At 37.7% G+C, this 25,974-nt stretch overlaps 1 protein-coding gene across 3 annotated transcripts in view; it reads left to right on the plus strand.

Annotated features, from left to right (window-relative positions):
• CDH6 (cadherin 6) overlaps positions 1 to 25,974 on the plus strand; it is a 120,823-nt gene that overhangs the window by 50,812 nt on the left and 44,037 nt on the right. For all 3 annotated transcript variants that reach the window (XM_010977635.3, XM_010977636.3, XM_010977637.3), the window contains exon 2: positions 16,280 to 16,641. In XM_010977635.3, the coding sequence (XP_010975937.3) occupies positions 16,414 to 16,641 (228 nt within the window). In that variant the 5' untranslated portion in view covers positions 16,280 to 16,413. The remainder of the gene's footprint in view (positions 1 to 16,279; positions 16,642 to 25,974) is intronic.

The following is a 25,974-nucleotide window of genomic DNA, read 5'->3' on the forward strand; positions in this document are numbered from 1 at the left end:
TGGTTTAATCTTAGTATGTGTATGACAAAGTCCAGTCACCAACTGAGACCATAGTCCATCTATGAAGTAAGAAAGGCCAAGCGTGTCATGGCCCTAGGAACAAGTAAATATTACTACCACTGAACGAAATGTACACAGACAGTGGGAGATAAATTTACATTTTGATTTCGAGACTTTCCCCAGTTACAGTTGTAAATGAACCACCACAGAGTTTGCCCTTATTCTTTCTCTCTTCTCTCCCTCCCTCCCATCTACTTCGTTGGCCTTTGTCCAGGATGAGATGTTAACAAGCACCATCCTATCCTACCTCTAACACCCGCAACCTGTGTGTCCCAGCTTACGAGGTCAGAGGGCTGACGGTGAACAGGGGATATTATGAGGCTTTATTTTTAAGTTGAATGGTTGTTTAACCTATCAGAGTGACACAAGGTTGAGAACTGATAGAAACAATAATTCTATTATTTAGACCTTGGATTATTTATTTATGTCTTAAGCAATGACTTACTATCATCATGGATTTTACTTACAAGAAATGTTATTGAGCCTAAGTGAAGAATCCAGTTGTCTGCATAGCAAGCCACCCCCTAAACCATGTATTTAATCTTCCTTCTCACTTAATCTGCAAAGTTACCTACAAGTTTCCCATGATTTATAGGATGAGAGTCAACCTCTACTGAGCATATGCCATCATTTCTAAACCACTGACTCTAAATCTATCTTAGTGTTTTCTTAGTGGACTGCCAAATAGGGATGTGTAGGGGGCAACATGGAGTGGCACGTTTTACCACTTAATAGCTTCCTTAATTTTTTCACTAAAGGTTGGAAATTTGTTCTCCATCCTCTACCTCCACCCCATTGCACCCCATTTCTCAGCCAAATCAGCTAAAAATTTAAATTAAAAGGGTGAGGATAATCCGTACCTGAGAACCAATACTATCTATGTTTCATTTTGCAAGGAGATGGGGCGGTCAGAGAGACAGAGCGCCCCTCCGGCCCCATCATCTGCACAAAGGCACCAGAAAGCAGAGTTTACGGAAGCCTAGGTTGTCTAGTCTTTCTCCAGTGTGTCCCAGACTGGCTGTTTTCATGCCTGGCATGCCAGAGGTGCCAGAGGCCAGGCAGTACCACAGTATGAGAGTAACACCAGAGCAGATTTACAAGAAAATTTGAGGGGAAAGAATAATGTTGGTAATAAGATAATTTAGATCTATTATTGAGTAGATCACAAAGTATGCTTAAGGATTTAAGATAAAACTGAAGACTTCAATAAACTCCACACTTCGGTTCCTGCCTTTATACCGCCAAGGAATCTTTACTCAGGACATCTCTGCAGAAAAGATGGAGGGTCAGCTAGCTACCATCTCTGAAAAGCCATTATGAAAATCAGAAAGTCTCAAAAGTCATCAATTCATCAGACCTTTACCCAAAATATGACCTAATAATAGCTGCTATGTATCTGCTCCTTCTGTACACCCTGTGATTCAATCTCCCCATTAATAACCTGCGACCTGAATATAATCGTCCTCAGTGTAAGGTGAAAAGGCTAAAACTTTAAAAGGTTATGTAACATGTTCAAAGTCATGCAAGTAAATAAAATTTTCACCCTATATCCACCTATTCCAAAGCCCATTCTCTTAGCCAGAATGCTCCAGCTACTTCTGTTGGTAGCACTCTGGTTTCCAGTCCCCATGCTGACTGGAGAGGATTGCCTTGGACAAAACAAAACAAAACAAAACAAAACAAAACAAAAAAACCAGCCAGGGATGCTGTGACAGGTGGCTTGATGTCTCATAGGGCAATTGCAGTAACAATCTCTCATCAAACAGATAAAGTGCCAAAGTCATTTCTCTTTAGTTAGAAACAGTGGGAAATGTCGTGCATGCAGACAGCAATCTGTTGAGCTCTGAAAAGTAGCAATGCATTCTATTTTTTTCTTTTACTTTTCATGAAAAAAAAATATTTTTTCAGTTTGGGGAAGCATTTCAAGACATGGGAAATTTTAAAGCACTTATCTTATGGAATTTATGACCAGAGTTTTATGATGACCCCTATCTTGTTCTTAGGAGTTTTTCAGATTTAGAGAGTGTGGCTTACTCTAACTGTATGAGCAAACTTAAGGATCCTGTAAAACTGACCTGCAACCTGAACAGATATAACCAGAGAGGCTATGAGAGGTTATTTGCTAAAATCTTACTCTGGAGAATTTTCCATATGGTTCACTGTAGTTTGGTTTTTTAAATACTAAAAGTCTATCTTTTATAAACAAAAGTGCCTAGCCAACATAAGGAAATTGTTTAAAAGGTTTTTATTAAATATGTATGCTATATATTTCTTCTTTTAAGCAATTACACTATTCACTCAGGCCTGGGAGGCTTTCTTCCTAATGATATTAAAACAAGAAAAAAGATTCACTGGCATGAATACGATATTTAACTGTTCAAATTAAAAGCAGACCTCAAAGCAGTCTTTCAAAGCGAGTATTTGAAATAACTTTTCTGTGAACTAAAGCTGGTAATGACTTGGGGGAAAAGAAAAAAAAAAAACACTTTTCAGTCCTTTCTCCTCTCATATCCCAGCTACTCTCAGCCAAGGTATTCCCTGCTAATCATACATATTTTATTTTCATCTAACTTGCCAGACACCTTAATTTAAAAAAGAATCCCATAGTAAAGTACTTCCTCAACACGATGAAAGTTCCCTGGCTTGTGCAATTTCTGTTTCATGACAGCCCTCCCTTTATATAGTTCTTTTCATCTCTTTACTTTAAGGACTTGTTTTAGACTATAATTATTCTTGAGACTCTGGGTTAACACAACCATTAAATCTTGTATAGGTGGATGATAAATTGGGAAGCTAACAAGTTGTACTGATCTTTTTCTCAGAATTCTTCATGTTTGAACTCAGCCACCATAAAGCAACATGAAGAAATTACCTACATCTCAGAAAGCAAAACATATACACACAAACACACATAAAATTTTACTGCCAGCAGATCTAGATATTATGAAAGATTGTGGACACACATTTCTATTAGCCTCTTGGCCAGTGATTTGGGGGAAACTTCTAAATAAGGTGTATCATAGTTCACAAATTTCACATTTGGTGGCTTCAACCATTTTAAAAGATCTTTGTCCTCCCCTCCATCTCTCCACTGGGAAATCACTGAATTGGTGTTCCCTTAAAATAGAAGTAACATGAAATGCAAAGAGGTGGCTTTTTTTTTTCTATAAATAAAAATCCTGAAGTGAAAATAATCATTTTCATTATCAAAAGTGACAATTCAGAACTTTAACAAAAATTCCAGAGCAAGCAAAATAAAGATCGTACCCAATTTCCTCTTTTCCCATATAGCTGAAGCCGCATTTTATAGATATTTCCGTCCATACCTATCAAAAAAAAAAAAAAATCCTGGGACAAAAATCTGTATTGGGGGCCTCTAATGCTGATCCTTTGCATCTTAATTAGTAGTTGCCCATGACCTGGAGCACCAAGAATTGCACTTCTGGCATTGTTTGTAGTTGGCTGAGATTCAATTAATTAAAATTTTTTGCTGTTGCTGAGGAAAATGTGAAGTGGAGTATTTATAACCATGGATACCTGATTTTTATTTACAGTCATCTGAAAGAAATTCTGCACCAGTGACAGAGCTGCAACATCTCAAGTTCGGGATGTCAGAAACACTTGACTCTCAGATGCTTTTAAAAAAACATATATCTGTACTTCTTTTCTTCATATGGAGAAAAATGCTCATTTTCCAAAAACTTTCAACTGTGTTGTGGGAAAAAAAAAAAAAAAAACCAGTTACATTAAAGTCCACTAATCAATTGCTAATTAAATAACAATTCCTGATGCTCCGAAAGGAACTATAGCTGAGTTTGACAGTATTTTATGGGACTAAATTATATCTTGGCTTAGTTTTAATATCCAAGGAAACTTGTTTCATAATTGGTAGGTGTGCAAATATGCTGGCACTTCAGGTTCTTTATTTTATTAGGAAAAATACATTAGGAAATTCTGTTTCCCCTGCCAGCTGAAATCACAGAGCAAGTCAGTAGCATGCTTAAGTACCAAACATGCATTTTCTTAAGTGTAAAGGAAAATAATACGTAGAAGGAAAAGGTATTTTGTTTTGCTTTGTTTTTCAAATCAGCTGCATTTCATGATATTTTGACTTCATGGTTTTTACTAATATTAAGTGGCCCTGAGGCAGCGGATTGTTAAAGGTACTATTGTTGCGCTGCATTAGATCAGCACTTGGTAAGCAACGATATCAAAAGCCATGCTGGCTAATATTTATTGCCTGCTTACATGGCAGTGCATAAGTGTTTTACATACTGTATCAAATTTAATTTTTATAACAAATCAGTTGATTGACCAGGCCCATCAGTAGAATGTCAGATAGAACACTTAAGGGAGGCCTACTCTTAAGTCAGTGTCATGTCTCAGACTTGCACTGGTTGTGGCTTCTTAGAGGATTTGAGAAATTTGGTGAGCAGCTTCAACAATACAGGGGCAAACTATAATAGGACTGATGTGGGGTACACTGATTAAAAGAATAAATTTCTTATTGATGGTAGTGACCATTAATGGGATATGTGCATTTTCATTCTTCAAAAGATTTCAAAATTATTTTGGATACTTTTCCTTCTGAGTTTTCATAAAGCTACTGAGATAACAGGGCATACCCCAGAAAGATTGATTTCATTCTGTTTTTCTAGTAGATTATCAACTGGTTCCCAATATCTATCTTTACTAACACAAGCAGTCATTGTTTACATTAGTAGATGGGGAAAGGGGGATTTTGAAAAGATAAAGCTGAAAAGTTGGTGGCATATTCAAATTGAAACTAAAAACTCAGTAACATCAAAATTTTTCTTTTTCTACATATTTAGCTATTTCTGTAGTATTTATCTGTAGCTTTAAATAAGTAAAAGGCCCTATTACTGACCTATTATAAAAGTACTATTGAAAAAGTAACATGTGAATATTCTGACTTTCTACCGTGGAAAAATTAATAGATGGATGACTGAAAAAATGCTTGATTTGGTGACTGCAGAACATCAAGTAACAATGCACAATTATTTTGAACAATAACCACCAGTGGAAATTAGCTTTGTGCTGGCCTTGTTGTGTTCTGGTGCACCATTGTGTGTAATTACACATGTACGCTGTGATAGTGCAGTCGTTAAATTAGAAACTGAACTTCTTTGACAACTGCAGTAAAACTTGACAGAAGATGAATGTGATTTTTTTCTTTGTTTCTCTTCTTCTTCTTTCACTAATTTAAACATGTATTAATTAACTTGTTCTGGCAAGTGTTTAGTAAACATTGAACAAGGGCATTTCTTTAGTGGTATAATTAAAATTCCCTTTTAAAATGTTTTGCGTGATATTTTATGCACAATTTGACTCAAGTAAACAGAGGTTCTAATTAAAGTTTTTAAATGAAGGCAATCAAAATTGATAAAACATCCAGCAACCCATTCAAGCACATTGTCTTCCTGTCTATTCAAGTCTAATTTGATGGTCAGTTAACATTAGCCTGAGTTGGTTAATATGTCCCCAGTTTCACAGGCCCCCTTCTACTTTAGTTAAGTCTCAGGGAATAAACCTTGAAGCGTTGCAGTACCACTTGAAGTTGTTATACGATATTTATTTAATTAAATTTCTACTAAGTTATTACACCAGGATATTATGAGAAGGATTTAATTTAGGTTATGGATCCTCTGCAAATAAAGTGTTGCATAAAACACACTGAATGAATGAAACTTTCCAAATATCAAATGGGGCTTCAGTTATTTTTTCCCATTATAACTTAGTGTGAAGGGTTACACCTCCGTGAATAGTGCTATTCTCTCGGGTGAGAAGAGCCACTGTAGCTTTTCAGTGTTAACAGGTAAAATGTCCAAAGGACATCATCCCTTTCTGCCGTGTTTCTCTGTGTGTGCTGAGGGAATGGGGGTTATGGGAAAGGTGAAGAGAGATGGAAAGGAATTCATTTTGCCTCTAATGCATTGATTGACCTGTAGCGAAAGATATTTTAAGGGAAGTTTTAAAATCCCAGCCTTTAAATTATTCATACTTTTTTCCTTTTAGTGATGCTATAAACAACTCCAAAAAGCAAAGCTTTAAGTACAAGAATTGTTGGTAATTAATAAGTGATTTACTGGCTCTCAGGATCACTGATGTCTCTAATGATCTTTTTTTAATTCCTGGGGATTAAAACAGATTCTGCCTGATCATTTTCTTCAAAAAGTGTTCTCTGGGTACTGTACTTGAATGGGCCAGGGGTGGGAGCAGAAAGTCATTCCTTCTGGCTCTGAACCATAGAATTGGAGCCTGCTATCCAGAGGTAGCAGCAGCTTCTGCTTTTGCAAAAGAAAAGCGAAATAGAATTTAACCCTGCCTCGCGGGGAGCCCTGCCTGAATACGCTCCTTTGTTGTTGGTGTCCTTGTTTTCTTAATGTCTTTGTAGTTCAGGAGAGAAGTGCTGTTTATCAGGTGCCTCCACTCAGACCCTAAAACTTTACTAGCCCCAATTCGGAAAGGAGGAAATTGAAGCACATCACATCCAGTCGCTTGCCAACTTCTCAGGACTAACGCGGATTGACGCTGGGATGCATGTGGGTGAACTGGCTCAGAGTGTGCTTCTAGCCGTGGTGCTGTTTTATCCCTGGGTATTAGCACACCAGCCCCCATTTCACACGGGAGAAACAAAAGCTCTGAGAGGTGGAAGTGCCTGCCTGAGATGGATAACACGGGAAGGAAGAAAGAGAGACAGTGAGGGCTAACCCCCAGCCGTTCTAAACACCACTGTTGTAACTTTTGACCGTCATTTTGCTTGTATTTATTCTACAAAGCCATGCCTTCTCAAACCAAACATTCAGCAGAACTTGGAACTCTTCTTAATGATTCAAAGTCGTCATAATGAATATTCGTGTGCTGGGTCTCCTCAAGTGCTGTGAAGTATTCCTGTGCCCGTTCTTAACAGTCATTAGTCATATCAGTTCACGCGTTTAGTCATTCTTACAATCCGTCGTTCATGCGTTCATCCATGCAGTCACTTATTTCACAAATGTTTATCTGGTGTCACTAGCTGTAGACACTATTCTCGGCATAGGAACACGAGTGTTGTCGCCTGTCCCCCAGGGCCAGCCCCTGACTCTGTCCGTTCTTTCTTTAATTCTTCTGTCTGCCTTTAGAAGCCACATTCTGTGCCTTTCAGCCACCACCTCCTACTAATATTGCTACTCCAGCCTCCAGCATTCCTTACACCATCCCTTTAATTTGCTGGGGATTTAGAAACCTGATGATAAATTTGTTCAAATTTTGTCTGAAATGAGAATAAATAAAACCTAGATGCTGTTCCCATGAGCAAAATACAAATGAGACAGTGAATGCCATGGTTAATCTCCATTAGCTGGGTTTGATCCAAGTTCTGCCAACTGCTAGCTGTGCACCCTTGGGCAGAGCATCCAGTCCCTCCAAGCCTGTGTTTCTTGTCTCCAGAATGGAGGCTAAGAGAGATGGTCTCCATCTCAAAGAATTGTTGTTTCAGATCGCATGTTTACCCCCTTGCAGGACACAAAGCAAACTTTGTTTGCTGTTCTTTTAAGCTTATACATTTTTGACAACTGTTTTTACCTCTCAGCAATCTGTGTTATGGTTAAATTTTTAGGGGAATCTTGAAGACTCAGTTCTAAAGTCACAGTCGCACTTATCATGGGCAGCAGCCTGGCCTGTGACTCAGAGTGAGTTCAGAGCGAGGACTTCCAGAGTCTGATGGCAGGGCTAGGTGGCTTCATCAAGTACTCATTGCATGACCTTGGACAAGTTACCCCATCTCTCTAAGCTTCAGTTTCTCATCTGCAGAAGTTATAAGAATAGTATCCACCTCACAGATTTGTCATGAGAATTAAATGAAGACAAATTTGTGATGTGCTTAAGCACAGGGCCTAGCTCAGAGTAAGTTTAGGTTTAGAAGACAGCAAGTTTAGCCATTATTATGAACTAGACTTCATATAATTGATAAAGGCTTAGACATCATGTCAGCAAGAATAAATACAGCGTCACCACTCCTCATAGCACTTGACATGAGTGCTTTAAAAATCATCTGTGATGTGCCAGGTTTCACAGTGACTTAATGGTAAACCCAACTATGTGTCTCCTTTTGCAATTTAATAAAGTTGAATCTGCTTTGAACTCCTCACACCCGATAAGGTACCTTTGTAGCTCCCAGCCAATACACTCAGGCTGCCCTTTCATTGAGCTATTGCACTAATGTGCAAGTGGGTTTTGACATCTTGCAGTCTTGTTGAAGTTTCGTGGTCCTAAACGGCTGTGCATTCAAAAAAATTAACGAAGCTACCAGAGAGCCTAATGTACAAGCAGAGAGGAAACCAAGTCTTTCATACATTTCTGCAACCTAAACATATACTTTGCTACAGAAATGTTTAAAATTCATGCCATGAAGAGCTGATTAAAGGCATACAATGCTTTCTCTTCTCCTTTGTTCACATGAGTAAATCTTTTGGGAAAAGACAGGCTCCACAAGCCCAGAGGCCCTTAGGGGCCAGGCAGGACCCATAAAGGAAAGAAGCAAGGAGGTTTAAGAAAACCACGGAGAACCTGAGATGGGAAAAGGCAGTTGAATGGCAATGAAACACACAGTGGACAGGCACCAGTGAGGGTCATAGGGAAGTGCCAGCTTCAGGAGCCAGCCTCCGCCACTCCAGAAATGAAGAGGTCACCAGAGTATCTGTGGTTTCAAGTGAAGCCGGATATGGGCATGTACTGATCTTTAAAGATTAGCAACTGACTTCAGTTTCTCAATTGTGAAAGGCAAAACAAGAAACGTGCAAGAGGCGAAGTGTGTCCTCTGCTAAGATATTCTTTGACACTTTAGGTGGTTGTGGCCATCTTAATAGCTAAGCCCTCACATGGACTCATTCATGAAGTCTGAGGTAGGTACTATTAATATGCCATTTTATAGATTTAAAAAATTGAGACACACATTGGTCCCCCACTTGCCCAGCCAGTGTTGGGTGGGGCTGAGCGTCTAACCCAGAGTGTGGCATGCCAGAGTCTGTTCTTAACCATATTCTGATTCTTTCTCTTATGATAAAATAGTTTGGCCTCCGTCTGCCCCGCCCCCATGTGGAAAAAGAGCTGCGTTTTTTGTTTTTTGGTTTTTTTATTCAAGTTTTTGGGTTTTTTGTTCCAAGTGAGTATTTCAAATCAACAAATATTCCTTGAGCCTCAACTACATATAAAACACCATTTTATGCGCTGTAACACATTTGATTTTATCTTCATTAATGCAATGTGTGGAATATGATTTTAGAACAAGGGTAATACTGTTGAAATAGCTTCATCTGGAAACACATCCGTTTGCAAACAGATTGGCATATTATCCACAAATATAAACATTTACAAAAAATTCAGGCATCATTTGAGGGCTGTTGCCATAATGATTCATTGGCACAAGAGGAATGCTACGTGATGAAAGATGCCAAGGCTGTTTGACACATTTCAGAGGAGTTCATTACACACACGAAACAGAACCAATTTTACTCAACAGTGACTTTGACATTTACAGAAAAATGAAATGGAGGTTTAGAAATGAAGACTTCATATGAAATCTCTACCAAAAATTTTAAATTGGTTCCATCCTTATGTCACCACTTCTAGAAGGTCAGCCATACTCTATAGACTTACTTTTATTCACAGGTGGCAACCTGTTCAAAACAAAGTTTCTTGGGTGATCAGAAAATTGATCATGGACAGACTTAATTGGCTGTAAAGCTCTTCTTGCAGAATAAAGAATGTATATATGTATTTTAAACATTTCCTTGTAGGAAGATGTGTGACCCTTTGGCTTCACTATTTAATCCATCCTGATTATCACAGTTCTGTTTCTTTGATTTTGCTAGGTTTTAATGGAGTAAATACCATCCTCACCCCCACTGTACCCAAAGACAGTGTGGGACTGGAGAGATTTCAGGCTCAGAGTAGGAATCCAATAGAGTCAGGAGAAATGTTAAATAGTTGTAAATAACCAGCTGTTTTCTACCTCCGTGATGACAGAATGTGAGAAGTACCAAAAATGAATAAGGGATTTATGATATGTATGTGAAAACCATTGTTGATGGGTTATACCAGTGGGTTAGGGCGACATGGGTAGACAGTATTTTCAGAAATGTTTTCTGTGAACAGCATCATGCAAAGTGCTACGCTACAGTATTTGTGTGCAACACCATTTATTTGAAGAAACAATTTCATAACAGATTTTAAAACATTCTCTTACAATGGTATATGGTTCAAGTATATTAATAATGTTGCTTTATTGAATGCTTACTGTGCTTTCAATGCCAAAGTTAAGTCTCTGCATACCAAAGAATGAGTGTACTTGGTTTAATTTGTAAGCCTAGGTAGCATGAAGGTAATATTGCACTGATTAGAATTAATCAAGAACACCAAGACAAATGTATGCTCAGTATGAATTCTAAAACTTTAAAGTGATTATATTGCTTTTAAATCTGTCTAATATTTACTTATTCATTTGTCTGTAAATAGTATAATAAAATCAGTATCTCAAAACTAGATAATATAGTTGAGTCACTCAGGCTGCTATCAAGCATAAGTCACTGGAGAAGTAATTCAATCAATAGAGAAGTTTTCTAATTAGCATATTCATTATTTGCAAATAAAAGGTGATTCCAAAGTATTCCAGGGAACTTGAAGACATTGTAGTTTGTCTTCTCATTCTATATATCCTATGAAATATTTTTACATTATTAATTTCCAATAATCTAGAGGAAAAGATTTTGCTAATCAAAGGAAAACTTCAGCCCAGCTTCTGCATTAATTATCACATATTCTAAATTGGTAGAACCTGAATTAATAAGGCCCAGGCTCCTTCTAACTGGCATGCATCAAATAAAAGCTGGACTTGACTATGCACTCTTGTGAAGAATGAAGTATATATGCATATTTGCTGCCAGGCAAATAAATTTTCAAAGTATGCAATTATCAATGCTATGTGGGCTTTGCCTCACTCTCCATAAACATCTTATTTAATTACCTTCTACACATCACTAAAAAAAGGCTTCTGCAAAGATTCAAACTATTTTTCTGGAGCAACCACTTTTGCATATCAAATTTCAGAGCATACAATTACCTATAAGAAATAGAAATCCCCCCCAAAAAAAACAGATTCCAGCAAATAATATAAGTAGAGAAATGGTCTATTAAGTAATCTAAGTTCATTGCTAGGCTATAAAAGCAGTTTGAGTTTTATTTTTAGAGTTTTTGATATTTTTATCTGATTTGCTGTTAATGCCATGAGGAGATGGAGGCAAAAAGGTACAATATCTGTGTTGTATTCTTTCCCCTCCCACTGTCTAATCTTCTGATCTTTCCTAATCGAATACTCAGACCTGCTATTTTAAAATTCAGTGTCTATGTATGCCCTTGCTTTTTTGTCATTTTAGTTAACTTCCTGATGCCTACAAAATAGCCTGCATATCTGATTACTGCTTACCATGTGGTTCTCCTGCACTTTGCTCAGAAGTCAGCAGCTTTCCCACATTGCTGGAAGGTGGTGTGCTCCACCAGGCCCTTTCCTTCCCTTCCTTATTTATTTTATTTTTTTAAACTTTTTTTATTGAGTTATAGTCATTTTACAATGTTGTGTCAAATTCCAGTATAGAGCACAATTTTTCAGTTATACATGAACATACATACGTTCATTGTCACATTCTCTTTCACTGTGAGCCACCACAAGATCCTGTATGTATTTCCCTACACAGTACAATCTTGTTTATCTATTCTACACTTTGAAATCCCAGTCTGTCCCTTCCCACCCACCATCCCCCTGGCAACCACAAATTTGTATTCTATGTCTATGAGTCTGTTTCTGTTTTGTATTTCTGTTTTGTTTTGTTTTGTTTTGTTTTGTTTTGTTTTGTTTTTAGATTCCACATATGAGTGATCTCATATGGCATTTTTCCTTCTCTTTCTGGCTTACTTCACTTAGAATGACATTCTCCAGGAACATCCATGTTGCTGCAAATGGCGTTATGTTGTCAGTTTTTATGGCTGAGTAGTATTCCATTGTATAAATATACCACTTCTTTATCCAGTCATCTGTTGATGGACATTTAGGCTGTTTCCATGTCTTGGCTATTGTAAATAGTGCTGCTATGAACTTTGGGGTGCAGGTGTCATTCTGAAGTAGGGTTCCTTCTGGATATATGCCCAGGAGCAGGATTCCTGGGTCATATGGTTAAGTCTATTCCTAGTCTTTTGAGGAATCTCCATACTGTTTTCCATAGTGGCTGCACCAAACTGCATTCCCACCAGCAGTGTAGGAGGGGTCCCTTTTGTTCACAGCCTCTCCAGCATTTGTCATTTGTGGACTTTTGAATGATGGCCATTCTGACTGGTGTGAGGTCATATCTCATTGTAGTTTTGACTTGCATTTCTCTGATAATTAGTGATATTGAGCATTTTTTCATGTGCCTATTGATCATTGGTATGTCTTCCTTGGAGAATTGCTTGTTTAGGTCTTCTGCCCATTTTTGGATTGGGTTGTTTCTTTTTTTCTTATTAAGTCGTATGAGCTGCTTATATATTCTGGAGATCAAGCCTTTGTCGGTTTCATTTGCAAAAATTTTCTCCCATTCCGTAGGTTGTCATTTTGTTTTACTTATGATTTCCTTTGCTGTGCAGAAGCTTGTAAGTTTCATTATGTCCCATTTGTTTATTCTTGCTTTTATTTCTATTGCTCGGGTAGAATGCCCTAGGAGAGCATTTTTCAGATGTATGTCAGATAATGTTTTGCCTATATTTTCTTCTAGGAGGTTTATTGTGTCTTGTCTTATGTTTAAGTCTTTGATCTATTTTTAGTTTATTTTTGTGTATGGTGTCAGGGACCTTCCTTAAACTTATGGCCATTTAGCACCTTAAGAATCCTGGTTTTTGCATCGAACGTTGTGCTTGGAATATGGGGGCTTTTTCCATTTCATATTTTTAGATTCAAATCTAAAATAGGTGTATCACTCTTTTCAACTATATCAAATTCTTGGTTGAGATAATATTAGAATCATATCAACATGTTAAAATTATAAAAAGACGTGTTTATCCAGTACCATTTCGGCAGAATTATTACATTGGAGCTAGTTCTGATTTTTTTTCACCTAAATAAAATAAAGATGATTTTCAAAACCTTAACATAATAAAATGGAAAGAGGGAAAAAAATGCATAGATTCTATGAATGAGTCTGCCCTCTGCCCTCCAGTGAACTTTCCTTTTTTTGCCCATATTCCTCTTCCCGAGGCAGGCAGAGGGCAGAAAGCTTCTGCCTTCTTTGTTTCTACATCATTACTGTGAAATCCTGAATTGAAGTCCACACAAAGGAAAACAGTTAGCAAATGGACTAATTCTGATTTTTAAAGTGCTTCTATTCTTTATTTTTAAAATAATTCGACTTCATTGGAAATGCTTCTTGAAAAATAAAAAAATTTTTCAGCCTAAGAGGGAACTATCTTTTGCAGACTTTTATAGAATGCTACAGATGGGTTCTACACTTGCCATGCTAATAATAGTCAGTAACAATAGTAGTAATAATAATAATACCAGATAATACTTATTAATACCTTACTAAGTGCCAGGCACTGTGTTAAGTGCATGTAATGACTTATTTAATCCTTACAACACCCTATGAGGTAGTTACTGTAATTACCCAAATTTACAGAAGAAGAAACTAAGGTGTAGTGAGATTAAGCATTTTCCCAAATCCACAGCAATTTAAACCCAGGCAGTCTGGCTCCAACACTGATAATCTTAACCACAATGCAATCTTGACTACTAGGAACTATTATATGAGAATTACTAAGTTATATATTCAACAGTTTCCAGTTTGTTGGAGAGTTTTTTTTTTACCATAGAATTTCACAGAGAAATCTATCTCTCTAAAAAACTAACACCAAATATGAATAGATCATGGTCATTTTAGTAATTTTGTGTAATGAGTTTTAACAAGGACTTACCCTGCCAAGCTGTTACAAAAGGAGCTGGGTTATAGCAAAACTAGATGTTCTACCATACTTGGAAATATTGCTTTAATTTGTACCACTTTAAAAGCTTATTACCAGCTCAGCCAAAAAAAAAAAAAAAGTGAAATACATGACATTTTGGTATCTGTGATATTAAAAAGAACTAATATTTAATATTCAAGTGCCAACAGCTTGTAGAGTTTGCACACAACACCCGCAGGGACCGATTTTTCTTTAAAATGGCCTTTAGGAGTCTGCCTTTTAAACAGCTGACACCTCCATTCTCTGCATCCCTCTTTCCTGCCAGCACCGCACGGCACACACTGAGTGCAGCAGCAGACGTGTAATTCTTCACTGCAGGATTTGTCTATGCAAATAATGGAGAATGTGGGAAATTAAGAAAAATGTAATTTCCGCTGAGTCAACCTCAATGTAATCTCCACGACTAGAAATGAATAGACGTCTTCAGAGGGCTTTTCTCCATATGCTCTCTCAGTCCCCTTGATACACCATCCCTGAGCTAAGAGAGAAGAATTGCCGTTACCTAATTGGTCATCAGTCACTCCACACCTGTACCAAGGCCACATAATGACAAATATACTGTTACGTGGCGTTTTTCCAGCATGACTAATTGTCATAGTACTAATTCACTCACTTGCGGAATTTTCAACTTCCCCAGCCTGCCGTCAAGAAGATGCATAATAATGGAATAAAGGTTTAAAAATGCTGAACGCTATGAAATACTTCACTTACATTCCAACAAAAAGCTTCCACTCAACCACGTGTTGGGGGGCTATAATTATTCATTGCTGAGGTTAAAAAAAAAAATGATCACATATACACTTACCTGGTAGAATAACAGGAGACATGGGAACATATCTTTTCTGACATAGAGGAAAAAAAAATACTGATCAGGTTACCTCAAACATGTTTCTTTATCTGTATTTATCTAGTAACTATGCCAGTTTAATTACTCCTGTTTTCTGCATGACGAAGCACTACATTTTTTGTTGGTATTATTTAGGAAAATTTTTTCTGTATCAAGTAGTAATATTAATATTAGGGAGTACTTTGTTGGATTTTTTTAAAAGAACAATGGAAAAGCTTAGGAGGGAGATATAGGCACATATTACTTTAATTACATAAAATAGTAAACCAAATTGTGACATCTTTGTCAAGCACTCTGGCCTGAAGATTTTTTTAAATGTTAGGCTGTGCTCTTGAAAATTAATATTTGTCACAGAAAATTATTGCCCACAAGTATAATAGCTGACTTTTCTGAAGACCTTGTCGTCAGTCGCCCTCACTTTGATATTGCAGTATGTTTGATGTACCTGTGAAAATTACATAGAAACTGTTGGACTAATTTTAATATACATGCTTTGTTGCTTAAGTTACAAGTAAAATTTAGAGATACATTTTATCCCATCAGGATTTCCTAAGAAATTTGAAAAGAATTATTCATTTTATTCTGATATTCCATTAAATACAAATTCTATAGTTTGTTCATTACCTCATCCTATAGTGATATTAGATCATATGAGGGAAAAAAGTTTCCTGGTCAAGTTTGGGAAATACCAGATTAAATGTAGGCTCATTATCATCATTACAAAATTTCACTTCAGAAACTTCAATACACTAATAAGCATTCTGAAGAGAAAGCATGAGGTCTTTTCCAACCTTATTTGACCCAGGCTGTTCCATCACATCTCCGAAGCCAAGAGTCTGCAGAACAGGCTCAAGCCTCCACATCACAGGTGCTCAAGACACTGTAGCGAAATTTCAACCTTACCCACTTTCAATGGAATTGAAATTGTCTCTGGTATCCTTTGCCTCAGACTTGTTCATGAGGATAAATATGCAAATAGAATCAGAAACGCAAACTCATTTCTTCTAACCAGATCTCAGCCCACATACTCAGAGGTAAAAGAGTAGTGAAATAATCCACTCTGGCATGTTGACCTACAGCAATGCTATTACTTAAAATAGGATTTTTAAGTGATAGAAAAGGAGAGAAGAAAACAGCAGCTTCCTACTCGGCACACGCCTTCCATTTAGCATCTCTGAAAGACCGTTATCCTCATTTAAAAATTGATAGCCAACTTATTTTTCTGTTGTTTCGCTATTCAAATTTCTGTCCTCTTTTTTCCAGAGCTAATTTGCTCAAACACTGAATTTTAAGCATCTCTAAAAATGCTTGATATGTTATTATTCTTTCCAGATATCCTCTGAGAGCCGAGCCAAGAACATTAAGGAAGGAAGGAGGAATGAGGCTGGATACAGTGCAGTGAAAAAAGGCACTTCAAGGAGAGGGGTACCCACTACCCAGAGACTGGACTGGACTGTGTCATCACAATGAGAACTTACCGGTACTTCTTGCTACTCTTTTGGGTTGGTCAGCCCTACCCAACTTTCTCAACTCCATTGTCTAAGAGGACTAGTGGTTTCCCGGCAAAGAAAAGGGCCCTGGAGCTCTCCGGAAACAGCAAAAATGAGCTGAACCGTTCAAAAAGGAGCTGGATGTGGAATCAATTCTTTCTCCTGGAGGAATACACGGGATCCGATTATCAGTATGTGGGCAAGGTAGGATTCCACTGGGCTCTTTGACATTCTGATTTTAAAAGCCTGAAGAAGTTACTTCTCATAAATAGATGGGGAGGATGTGAACTATTCCCCTAGTACAGTTAAGAATTGTTGCTAATCTGGTAAGACTTTTTTTTTCACTTGAGTAGTTTTGGGAAGAAGACTATAGCATGAAGCTGAGAAATGTTAGCAGTGCAACAACAAGAAAAAAAGAGAAATCCTCCACTTGAAAACGAAACGCCCACAACCCTCTGCATAGGATTATCATAAATCCTTTAATTTTTACTTTAGCTTGAAAAATGTGGTCCAGCTATTTTGTAAAGTAGGATGTATTAAAAATAGGAATAGAGAGATTAAGCTGTAAAGAAAGGAAGTTTCCTTTTTCTCATTCTGAAAGCAAACGTTCCGAGCTCTAGTCCTTTGGCCAGGTTCAAATTAACTATTTTTTTAACTCAGCTGCCTACAGTGCCATCCATTCTCTGACCAAATGCAGCCCTTGGTCCTCAAAACCCACCGCTGCCTTAGATTTGGCTGTTACTGCTGCTGCTGCTGGTTTTGTCTCATCTCCAATAACTGGCAAGAGCCAGGCATTTCAAAAGCTTGTTATTTAGTTGTGGCCACATTCACAAAAGAGAAAAATGGTTATGTAAAGGTACTATTTCCAAATACCATCTGACCATTTTATTGGCTCCAGAAAGTAGAATGAGGAGGTATCACTCATTACAGCCCTTACAGATTACTGGAGCTGAGTCAGGGAAACAGCTTGGTTATACTGTCATCGTGAGTTTGACTGAAATTTTATCATCAGCTAGATTCCTGTTGCAGAATATCTGCATGCTGCAAAGGTATAAAAAAAAAAAGACAGGGATACAGGTTTGTACTTCTTAAGTTCTCTGTTTCAGAACATGGTATTGATAAGAAAAATAATTGTCACACATCCTTTACAGACATACTGGGAATGAACATAATAGAGATGATAAAACATCTTCATTTATGATTACAGCTACAACTTTAAACTGTCTGTATTCGGATATCACGCAAATAGCATAAATTTTACAGATTCCAAGGGCTGCCTGTCCACACTTTAGTCTGTTTTCAATATCCCTGAATAACCACGTACAAACACTGTCTTTAAGCATTTACCACAATAGATGAAGGAAAGCCATCCATGGCTTGGGCTGAGGTAACCAGGCAGCATTCCAATGAAGTGAATTATTTAATGTGGAATAAAGTAGGAGAGGAAGTATTCAGTGAAGGGGTGAACATCAACACAGATCCCCAAGGGTCCAGCCTTGTGTTTGCTGTGAAATTCACGTGCTGTATGACAGCTGAAGAAAGACGGCACCCTTACTTGTACTTCACTCCATTTCCTTTGTGAAACTTGACTAGCACTACATTGACAAGGCAATGGATGTAAAAAAATAATAATAATCTTACAATCTTTCTACACTTTCTGTAACACAAACAATGTTATTGTTATAGAAGTTTAAGTATTTAAAGTGCTGTATCTAAATAATTGATTCCCTCCTGTTTTCTTCTCAAATTGTGATACCATTTTATATCAGAAATACCATGTATTTTTAAAGAAAGGCCAGATATTTCAAAATACTGAAGCAGCAGTGTATAAAACCTCAGAGGAGTCCACTGTATGATTACAGCTGTGAGAGGTAGTATTGCCGTGGGGCAGAGCTGCGAGCCGTGCACTCAGGCAGATCTGAGGCTCCATCGCTGTGCAGCCGCTGCCAGTCGTGTGGCCCAGGGCAGGTTATTCACCTTCCAGACTTCAGTTTCTCCATCTAGAAAATGCACAGAGCAAGGTCTACCTAATGAACTTGCAGTGTAAAGTGAGACAAGAACTAGTGGCTGGCACATAGTAGGTGCAAAGAGAAGTTACTGTTATTGATGAAAACTCCGTCATATACACTCTATTAAATCTGTCTGGAATGCATGGAAATGGAATATTAACTTATGTATCATTGCAGAAGTAAAATGATGTAATTAACGAATCTCTCCGTGAGTGGCGAATGTAAAGGATTGTGGAAAAATTCCTTCACAATCACAGCTTCAATTTGATTCTCAGATTTGGATATTTTGTCGACAGCGAGATGAATTTCCCTACCTCACCATCATCTGCCCCTCCCCCACCTCCCTGAAGTTATAACACATAAGAAACTACCCACTGGGGAAAAAGAGTCAAGGGCAGTAACTGAAGTTGTCAGAGTTGCCAGCTTTGCTGAATCAGATGTGTGTAGAACATGTTCCTGAACTATTGATAGGGCATCTTCCCGGCTCTGTCTTTCGACTTTATGTTTTATCAACAGAAAAAAGGATCAGACTACAATTTGTTTTTTACCACAATTAATAGTAGACAAAGAATAAATTTTTTAAAAAAGATTTGTTTCTCATGTGACAACAAGCGGTCCACTTTTAATAGATTTGGAATAAACAGATACCTGATGACATTATTTGGATCCACAAACTTAAGACATTTTAGGAGAAAAAGAATTAGACTCTAGCAGAGGTTCCAAAACTTTCTTGGCTCACAATGCCCTTCATGTTTCTCAGAAATTTTTTTCAGAGTGCCCTTAGGCCAAAAGGAATAGGTCCACACAACTTAATAGGTATTTGTGTTCTGACAAATAAGTAATAAAAAACCAATTAACAGAAAAAATAATATTTTTATTTTGTTCTTAAATAGCCATAGTTACTTCCTAATGGAATGTGGGCCCTTATTGGGCATTGCACAACTTCTCAGATTGGACACTGACCCCTCATTTCCTTTTCCACATTGATTTTTGCACAGTATTTACCTTTTATCAGGAGCACTCTGGGAAACCCAGCTTCATCAATACATGACATCATGGAAAGGAATGTAGCACCCCCTGCTGTTGAAACTGTGAACTACTCTGAGCTGGTAATTCACAAGATGGCTGCCCAAGCAGAAATGTTACTGTGATTTCCTCAAAATGTAAAGATACTTCCTGGTGCCACAGTGAGTTCCCTGCTGCACCCCAGGGTGCCTTGGTGCACACTTTGGGAACCATAGGACTGTAGTTAGATTGGCATATACAGGTGTACAAAGGCTAACAGAACCTTAAATTGTGCCATTAGCCCTACTGAATAGTAGTTACTTAGAGCCTATTCTTGAGGCCTGAAACTGTAAAGACTGATCTGTACAGTTCAACAGATAGAAGCATTAACCAAGGAAAAGTCATGAGGTTGAGCAAAGAGCATTCAAAGTAGAAGAAAGAAGTTGTTACATTCTCAGCATCTGTTTATACTTTACATTTGTGTTCCTTGGTTCCAGTTATTTGGGGTAAGTCAGAGGTGACAATGACGATGGAGGAGTGAGGAGAATATGAGAACGGGCATGGGAGCAAAGGGCCATCAGGTGTAGAAGGAGGAAAAAGAAAGTCGCAGAAGCATCTGAGAAACTGCAGGAGATGGAGGCTGGAGGCTGGAGAGACAATGAAGTGAATATACAAGATCATGCCTTAAAATCGAAGCACAAGTGAAGGTAGCAAGACCTTCCTTCTCGGGTGATCTTAAAGCTCCCCAGCATTTCTCTGTGGCCAGATTAGCGTAGAAGTGAGGAAGGCCAGTTGTTGCTGAAATATTAACAACTCAGACACTGATTTATGGAAAATTCTCAACACCTCTACTCACCTTAAAAAGGTGGTGGCAGGCAGGGTATCAGAATAGGAAGAAGAGGTCCTGTATTGGGTAAAACTTTGTGAGCTTAAGATACAGATATGGGTACAGATACAGATAAGGAATATGATTTTTTTCTAAAGTACAGAAGCATTTAGGGAAACTTTTAGCTAATTTGACATAAGCAGCACCTGTGTCAGCTGAGAGCTTGTTAGAAATGGAGACTCTTGGGCCCCACCTGAGATCTGTTGAATCAGAATCTGCTTTTCAATAAGATCCCTAGGTGAATTTTACACACATTGAAATTTGAGAAGTGCTGCTTTTAAAACTATGTACCTAGGCCTGGGTCTCACTTCCTCCGAGATTCTGATTTAGTTGGTTTTTAATTTAAGTATTTATGATTCTAATATGTGGTGAAATTTGAGAACCACTGCCCTAGGAGAGTGTTATTGGCAATAAGTATAACAAAATGTGGCAAGCTCAGCGATGAGAGGGGCCTCCACAAAGTATAATGGAAATATAAAGGAGAGGGGCCAGCTGGGCGTGGGGTTCAGCAGAGCTTCCTGGAGGAGGCAATGATGTTGGAACCACATGTTAAAGGAAGAGCAGGTGTCAGCCCACACCCCAGAGGGAGAGTTACCAGAACTTCCCAGTTAATTGGATGTAGAAGCCAAAGGAGGGAAAGCAGGAGATCCAAAAAGTCAGAGATTCCAAGGTGGAACCATCAGGGTCAGAACAATCAGTGATGCCGGCACAGAAAACAGAGGTGCATATTTTTTTTTGTCATGGGCTAAAGGGAAGAGTATTTGACTTTATGCAAAATCTACTTAGATTATCTTTGGTTTATGTAAACTGAATAGAAAAATAAAAGGGAAGCATTGTAATTCCACATTTTCAGACAACCCCACTCCCCTCCTTCCAGCTTCACATAGTATAACAATTCCTTGATGATGAATGGTGTATAGTCTAAGTAAAATTCAGTAAGAAAAGAACAAAGTTAGATATAGATTAGATTTTGAAGACATGGTCATTCATTACTACAAAGATGAATATATTTAAGATCCCAGAACTATGCACAATTTTAGGGAAAAGATTCATTATCATTAAACAGCTCACGTCCCTTGTCTCCTCCATTTTATCTTTCACAATGTTCTTAATCCTCTCCTTCCGCACAATGTATACGTTAAACTAATCTCCATTAGAAGCATTGGAGAAGCTTGTTTTTAGCAGCATATCAGGAGATCTGTTTTTGTGGCACTTGATCAACTGCATATTTTCACAGATATTTTCTGATGTTAGTTTTTTGGAAGGTGGTGATGGTTTTCTTTGGGGGTGTTTTTCGGAAAATGATAAGCTGTGCTTTTTTAAATACCGTGAACATTTTGGTTCTATTTGAAGCTCTAATGTACAGGTCCTCCTAATATGCCTCTCTCTTGAGTTTTTAAAATTAATGTCTGCCCAATTCAATAAAGCCACTAGTCTTAGGATAATTAGACAGTAATGTTGTAACAGCCCATAAAAATAAAAGTTGTTAGCCATATACACCTTTAAAATTAGGGATGAGAAGTTATTTGTTCCTATAATTACATGATCCAAATTCAGTAAACATGAAACAGGATTTTATTCATTTAGAAAGACCATTTAAAAGATGATATTGTTAAAATATTGCTTTCTTATATTCCTTTAAAAAAAAAAGAGCAACACTTAGGAGTAGAAACCTCCTGATGCTAATTTGATGGATGATTCAGAGGCTCGTTTAACCACTGTTGTTTAAACAGCAGCGTCAGATTATAGCGTCATCATAGCTCACACTAACTGAGCATCGCTTTGTTCCAGACTCTGCTAAATGGTTCAGGTGCACTATCTCATCGGGTCCCCCTCACCAGTGAGGATCAATCCTAATGCCTGGCTAGTATTTCTACCCCTGTTTCACAGAGGAGTAACCTGAGACCCAGCGTGGTCAAGCACTTCAGCCTAAGGTCTCAGACTGCTGGAACTTAGTCAGCCTCTGCCTGAGCTCACGGTTACTCAGTTATATCTCCTACCCTGTACGTCCACTGTTTATAATAGAGCTATTTTGAGACACAAATGAAAAAACAGTCCTAGAACATGCTTTGGTGTTCATGATTGTATTCAGCTCAATACCACACATACCTACTGAGGACCTGCTGTCTGAAACCCAGGGGTAGAGAGAAAAAGAAAAAAAAAAATAGACTACTTTTAAAAGCTACACAAATGTGTTTGCACTATTACTACGTACCTTCATTTTAAATTTTCTTGATTTTAATTTCCAGAACACATCAGTGTTATTCTAAATAGTTACAGGTGAGCATTTTTAAGTTAGATATGCAATTGGTGTTTTGGTCATCATGACGAAAAAGTGACTTTTCTTTTTATTTTCCTTGATAACCTTCTCTAAGCTTCTGTTCTGGTTCAGTCACCTGCAGTAATCTTTTCTCCCTGACTCAGAGCAAGTGCCCTGGGCACATCTTTCTTCTTCATCATTTAAATTTAATGCTCAGCCATTTGACATTTTCATATCTCAACTCGTTAGTGTACTTAAGAGAACGTGCCTTCACTTGCTCCTTGAATGTGTGTTTAAAAAATGTTTCAAGAAGTAACTTCCCAACTGCCAATAATTGGCAGTAATCCTGATTTTCTTTCCACTGTCGGCCAGCTGATTTAACTTAAGCTTCAATTAGCTATTTTATGCTGAAGAAAATGTCCTGTGGAACAGCGGTTCTCTTTCTGAGCCTTAACCTTCCCTTTCTGCACAGTCATTCACGTGGAGAGCAGAACAGTTAGGATCCCTGACCTTGGTCGTAAACCCCAAGTCGCTGTTTGGCTCCCTGGGTCACAAGCAAAGAAAGTATAGAAAGCCAAACAAGGACCCAATCCCAAATCCTCCAACTTCTATGTTATTATGCCTGTGGAATCGTGTATCCTTCTGCTTATAATTCAATTTGTTGAAGAAAATGGAGGGATCAAGTTGAATAAAAGAGAGTTAAAGGTTCAGATCCTCTGTGTGCCCACTGAGCTATTTCACCTCCATGCTCCACAAGCCAGACAGAGCCGGAGGTTGTCGGGAGGTCACAGGCTCTACACGCTCCTTGTAACAAATCCCCCAGAACCCAGTCTGTAGACATTGTTTTGTATCTCTTTACTTATCACCTTGTTTATACTATCATGAAACCATGTAAATACTGGATTTACACCAGAATTCTTCATTTTTTGTCATGTTAAGGGTCCACCCTAGCAGGTGGGACTATAAATATATAGAATGCCAACATCTCAGTCTACATGGCTTTTCAAATCAAAATCCCTGTCATTTCAAAAATCGGTAACAACCCTTAACATATTGGTAATCCGTGATCAACAGATCCTTAAATCACTGATTTTTTTCATTTTCATTGATGTGAATGACAGAATTAGTACATTATTTTACATAGAGAAGCCATGAATATGTTGTAGCCAGAGTTATAAATATGACTTTTAGAGGGCCCTACCTCTCCAGTCAAAATTAAAAGATGTCTTTCTAATTCTCTACCCATTTTTACCAAAAATAAACAGGTCCTGCCTTTGATAACCTTTGTCAAATGTAGAAATTATGTGTAGATGTTAATGTATCATTGGACCCTCAAGGAGTCAACTCTTCTTGTGTGGGAGCAAACTCCACCTTCCTACAAGCTTTTTGTTGTCATTTATTAAGATGACAATGTATATTATCCTGTCATCATATATGTCTTATATATACATCATATCCTCACGAGCACGCTAAATATATCAGTATTCTTCACAAACCTATCTTTCCATTCAAAACTGAAGAAAAAGTTGAAAGAAAGTACAGAATTCTCCATAAAAGAATAAAAAAGTTTTTTTTCTTATTGCCACTATTGATAAATAGCTAAAAAGTAACAGCAACTATTCTCAAAGGTCAATGTGAGGAATCAAATTTGAAATTATGTGATCTGGAATAAGAAGAAAAGCAGCATCACAAAATGTTTCACATAAGAAATATTTATAGTTTCTTCCAATTTTCCATTTACAACGAATACGTATGTACGAGAAAAGGGAGGCCTTTTAAAAGATTAAATGTATACATGTGTGAAATATCTGAATAAATATTTTAGGTGAGTTGGTGTGTTTCAGAAGACCTGAGGGCAGTAATGAGTCATAACAAAAAGCCTGAAATATCACTCGGGATGTGGGAATGAATGCTGACTTGAGGGAGCGGAGATTGGAATTAAGAAGGTAGTTGAAGACTTTATCTTGGCTCTGGAATTTTCAAATAGATTTGGGGAGAAAATGCTTTTCATTTATTCAACAATTACTGACCAGAGACTGTAGAGTTAATAGCGTGAGCAGCCTGCCTGTGTCTGACCTCAGCCACACTGTGACTACCTGGGTAACACTGTGCAGGTTATTTAACCTCTCTCTGCCCCTCATTTCTTCAGCTGGTAAATGAGGGGAACAATAAAGTTGTTGAGGAGAGGGTTGGTCAAGCTAATACACAGAAAGAGCTTGGAATAGGGCCGGCATATTGTACTCGCTAGTAAGTTACCGAGGGAACACCAGTAGAAGGACGGAAGGCATCCTACTGTGACATGTGCCTTCAGAGAACAAGAACAGTGAAGAGAAGGCAGGACCAAAGGTGCCCGGGTGATGAGTCCTCTAATGTCCAGTCTCCTTCTCTGAAGTCAAGTACTTTGGTCCAGAAAATGGTGCCAGAACTGCTAAGGCAGCTGCAAACACGACTCACCAACAGCAATTCAGAGGGCCAAGTATATGTAACGGAGCAAAGTTTTCTTTCTTATCCCAACCAAACTAAAAACAAAATAAGCACTACGCTTCCTGTGATTTGATGATCCTGGTAACTTTTGTAGACCTTCCGATTAAGGCTATTTATCATTTCATTTTAAAATATCATTACTTAACACCACAATTTGGAATTTATATTATTTAAACTACTGTGAAATGTTGAGACTGGTTAGGTCTTGTTATTTTTTCCAGTAAAACTTCAATATATCCAACAATTCAGAAAATGGCGATTGCATTTAGGGTGTAATGTTTTAAGTTGGAATCATCATTGTTAAGTTGGATTTAATATCATGATATCCTTAAATGATTGAACCAAAGTTTTATTGTGGGAAAATTACTTTTGATTTAATTGTTTAATTACCCTGACTGCTTCACATTTTTAAGAGCAAAGTAATTAGTTCCTTGTTTAAGGTTGAAATTTGATCTTCAGTGTATTGAGTAGTGTTTTATATTGGGTCCCATGGCTGGACTTCCAATTAGTATTTTAGATATTGAATTTAAGCCTGCAAATACTTATATCTTTATAAACTCAGCAAGACCCTAGACTACGCTTTGTATCCTTAAAGGTACCTGGCACAGATTTTGCACACTGGAAACAGCCAAATATGACTTCAGTTAAGCTGCAATGACCACAAAAGATAAAGTCCTACTGTGTTATCTAAAAACTGCCTCCTAGTTTATTGATGTGGATGATTTGATATGGATATCGTTGAGAGCGTTTTGTGTCATTGACTTGACAACTGAAAATCTTGAAAGTTCAAGAATATATTAGATAGTAAACATATAAACCAAATTTATTATGAAAGTATTTCCATGGAACCTACTTCTAGAAATTTCACTTCAAAATGACATAAATATTTTATG

This window comes from Camelus dromedarius, chromosome 3, assembly GCF_036321535.1.
Source record: "Camelus dromedarius isolate mCamDro1 chromosome 3, mCamDro1.pat, whole genome shotgun sequence".
Lineage (NCBI taxonomy): Eukaryota > Metazoa > Chordata > Mammalia > Artiodactyla > Camelidae > Camelus > Camelus dromedarius.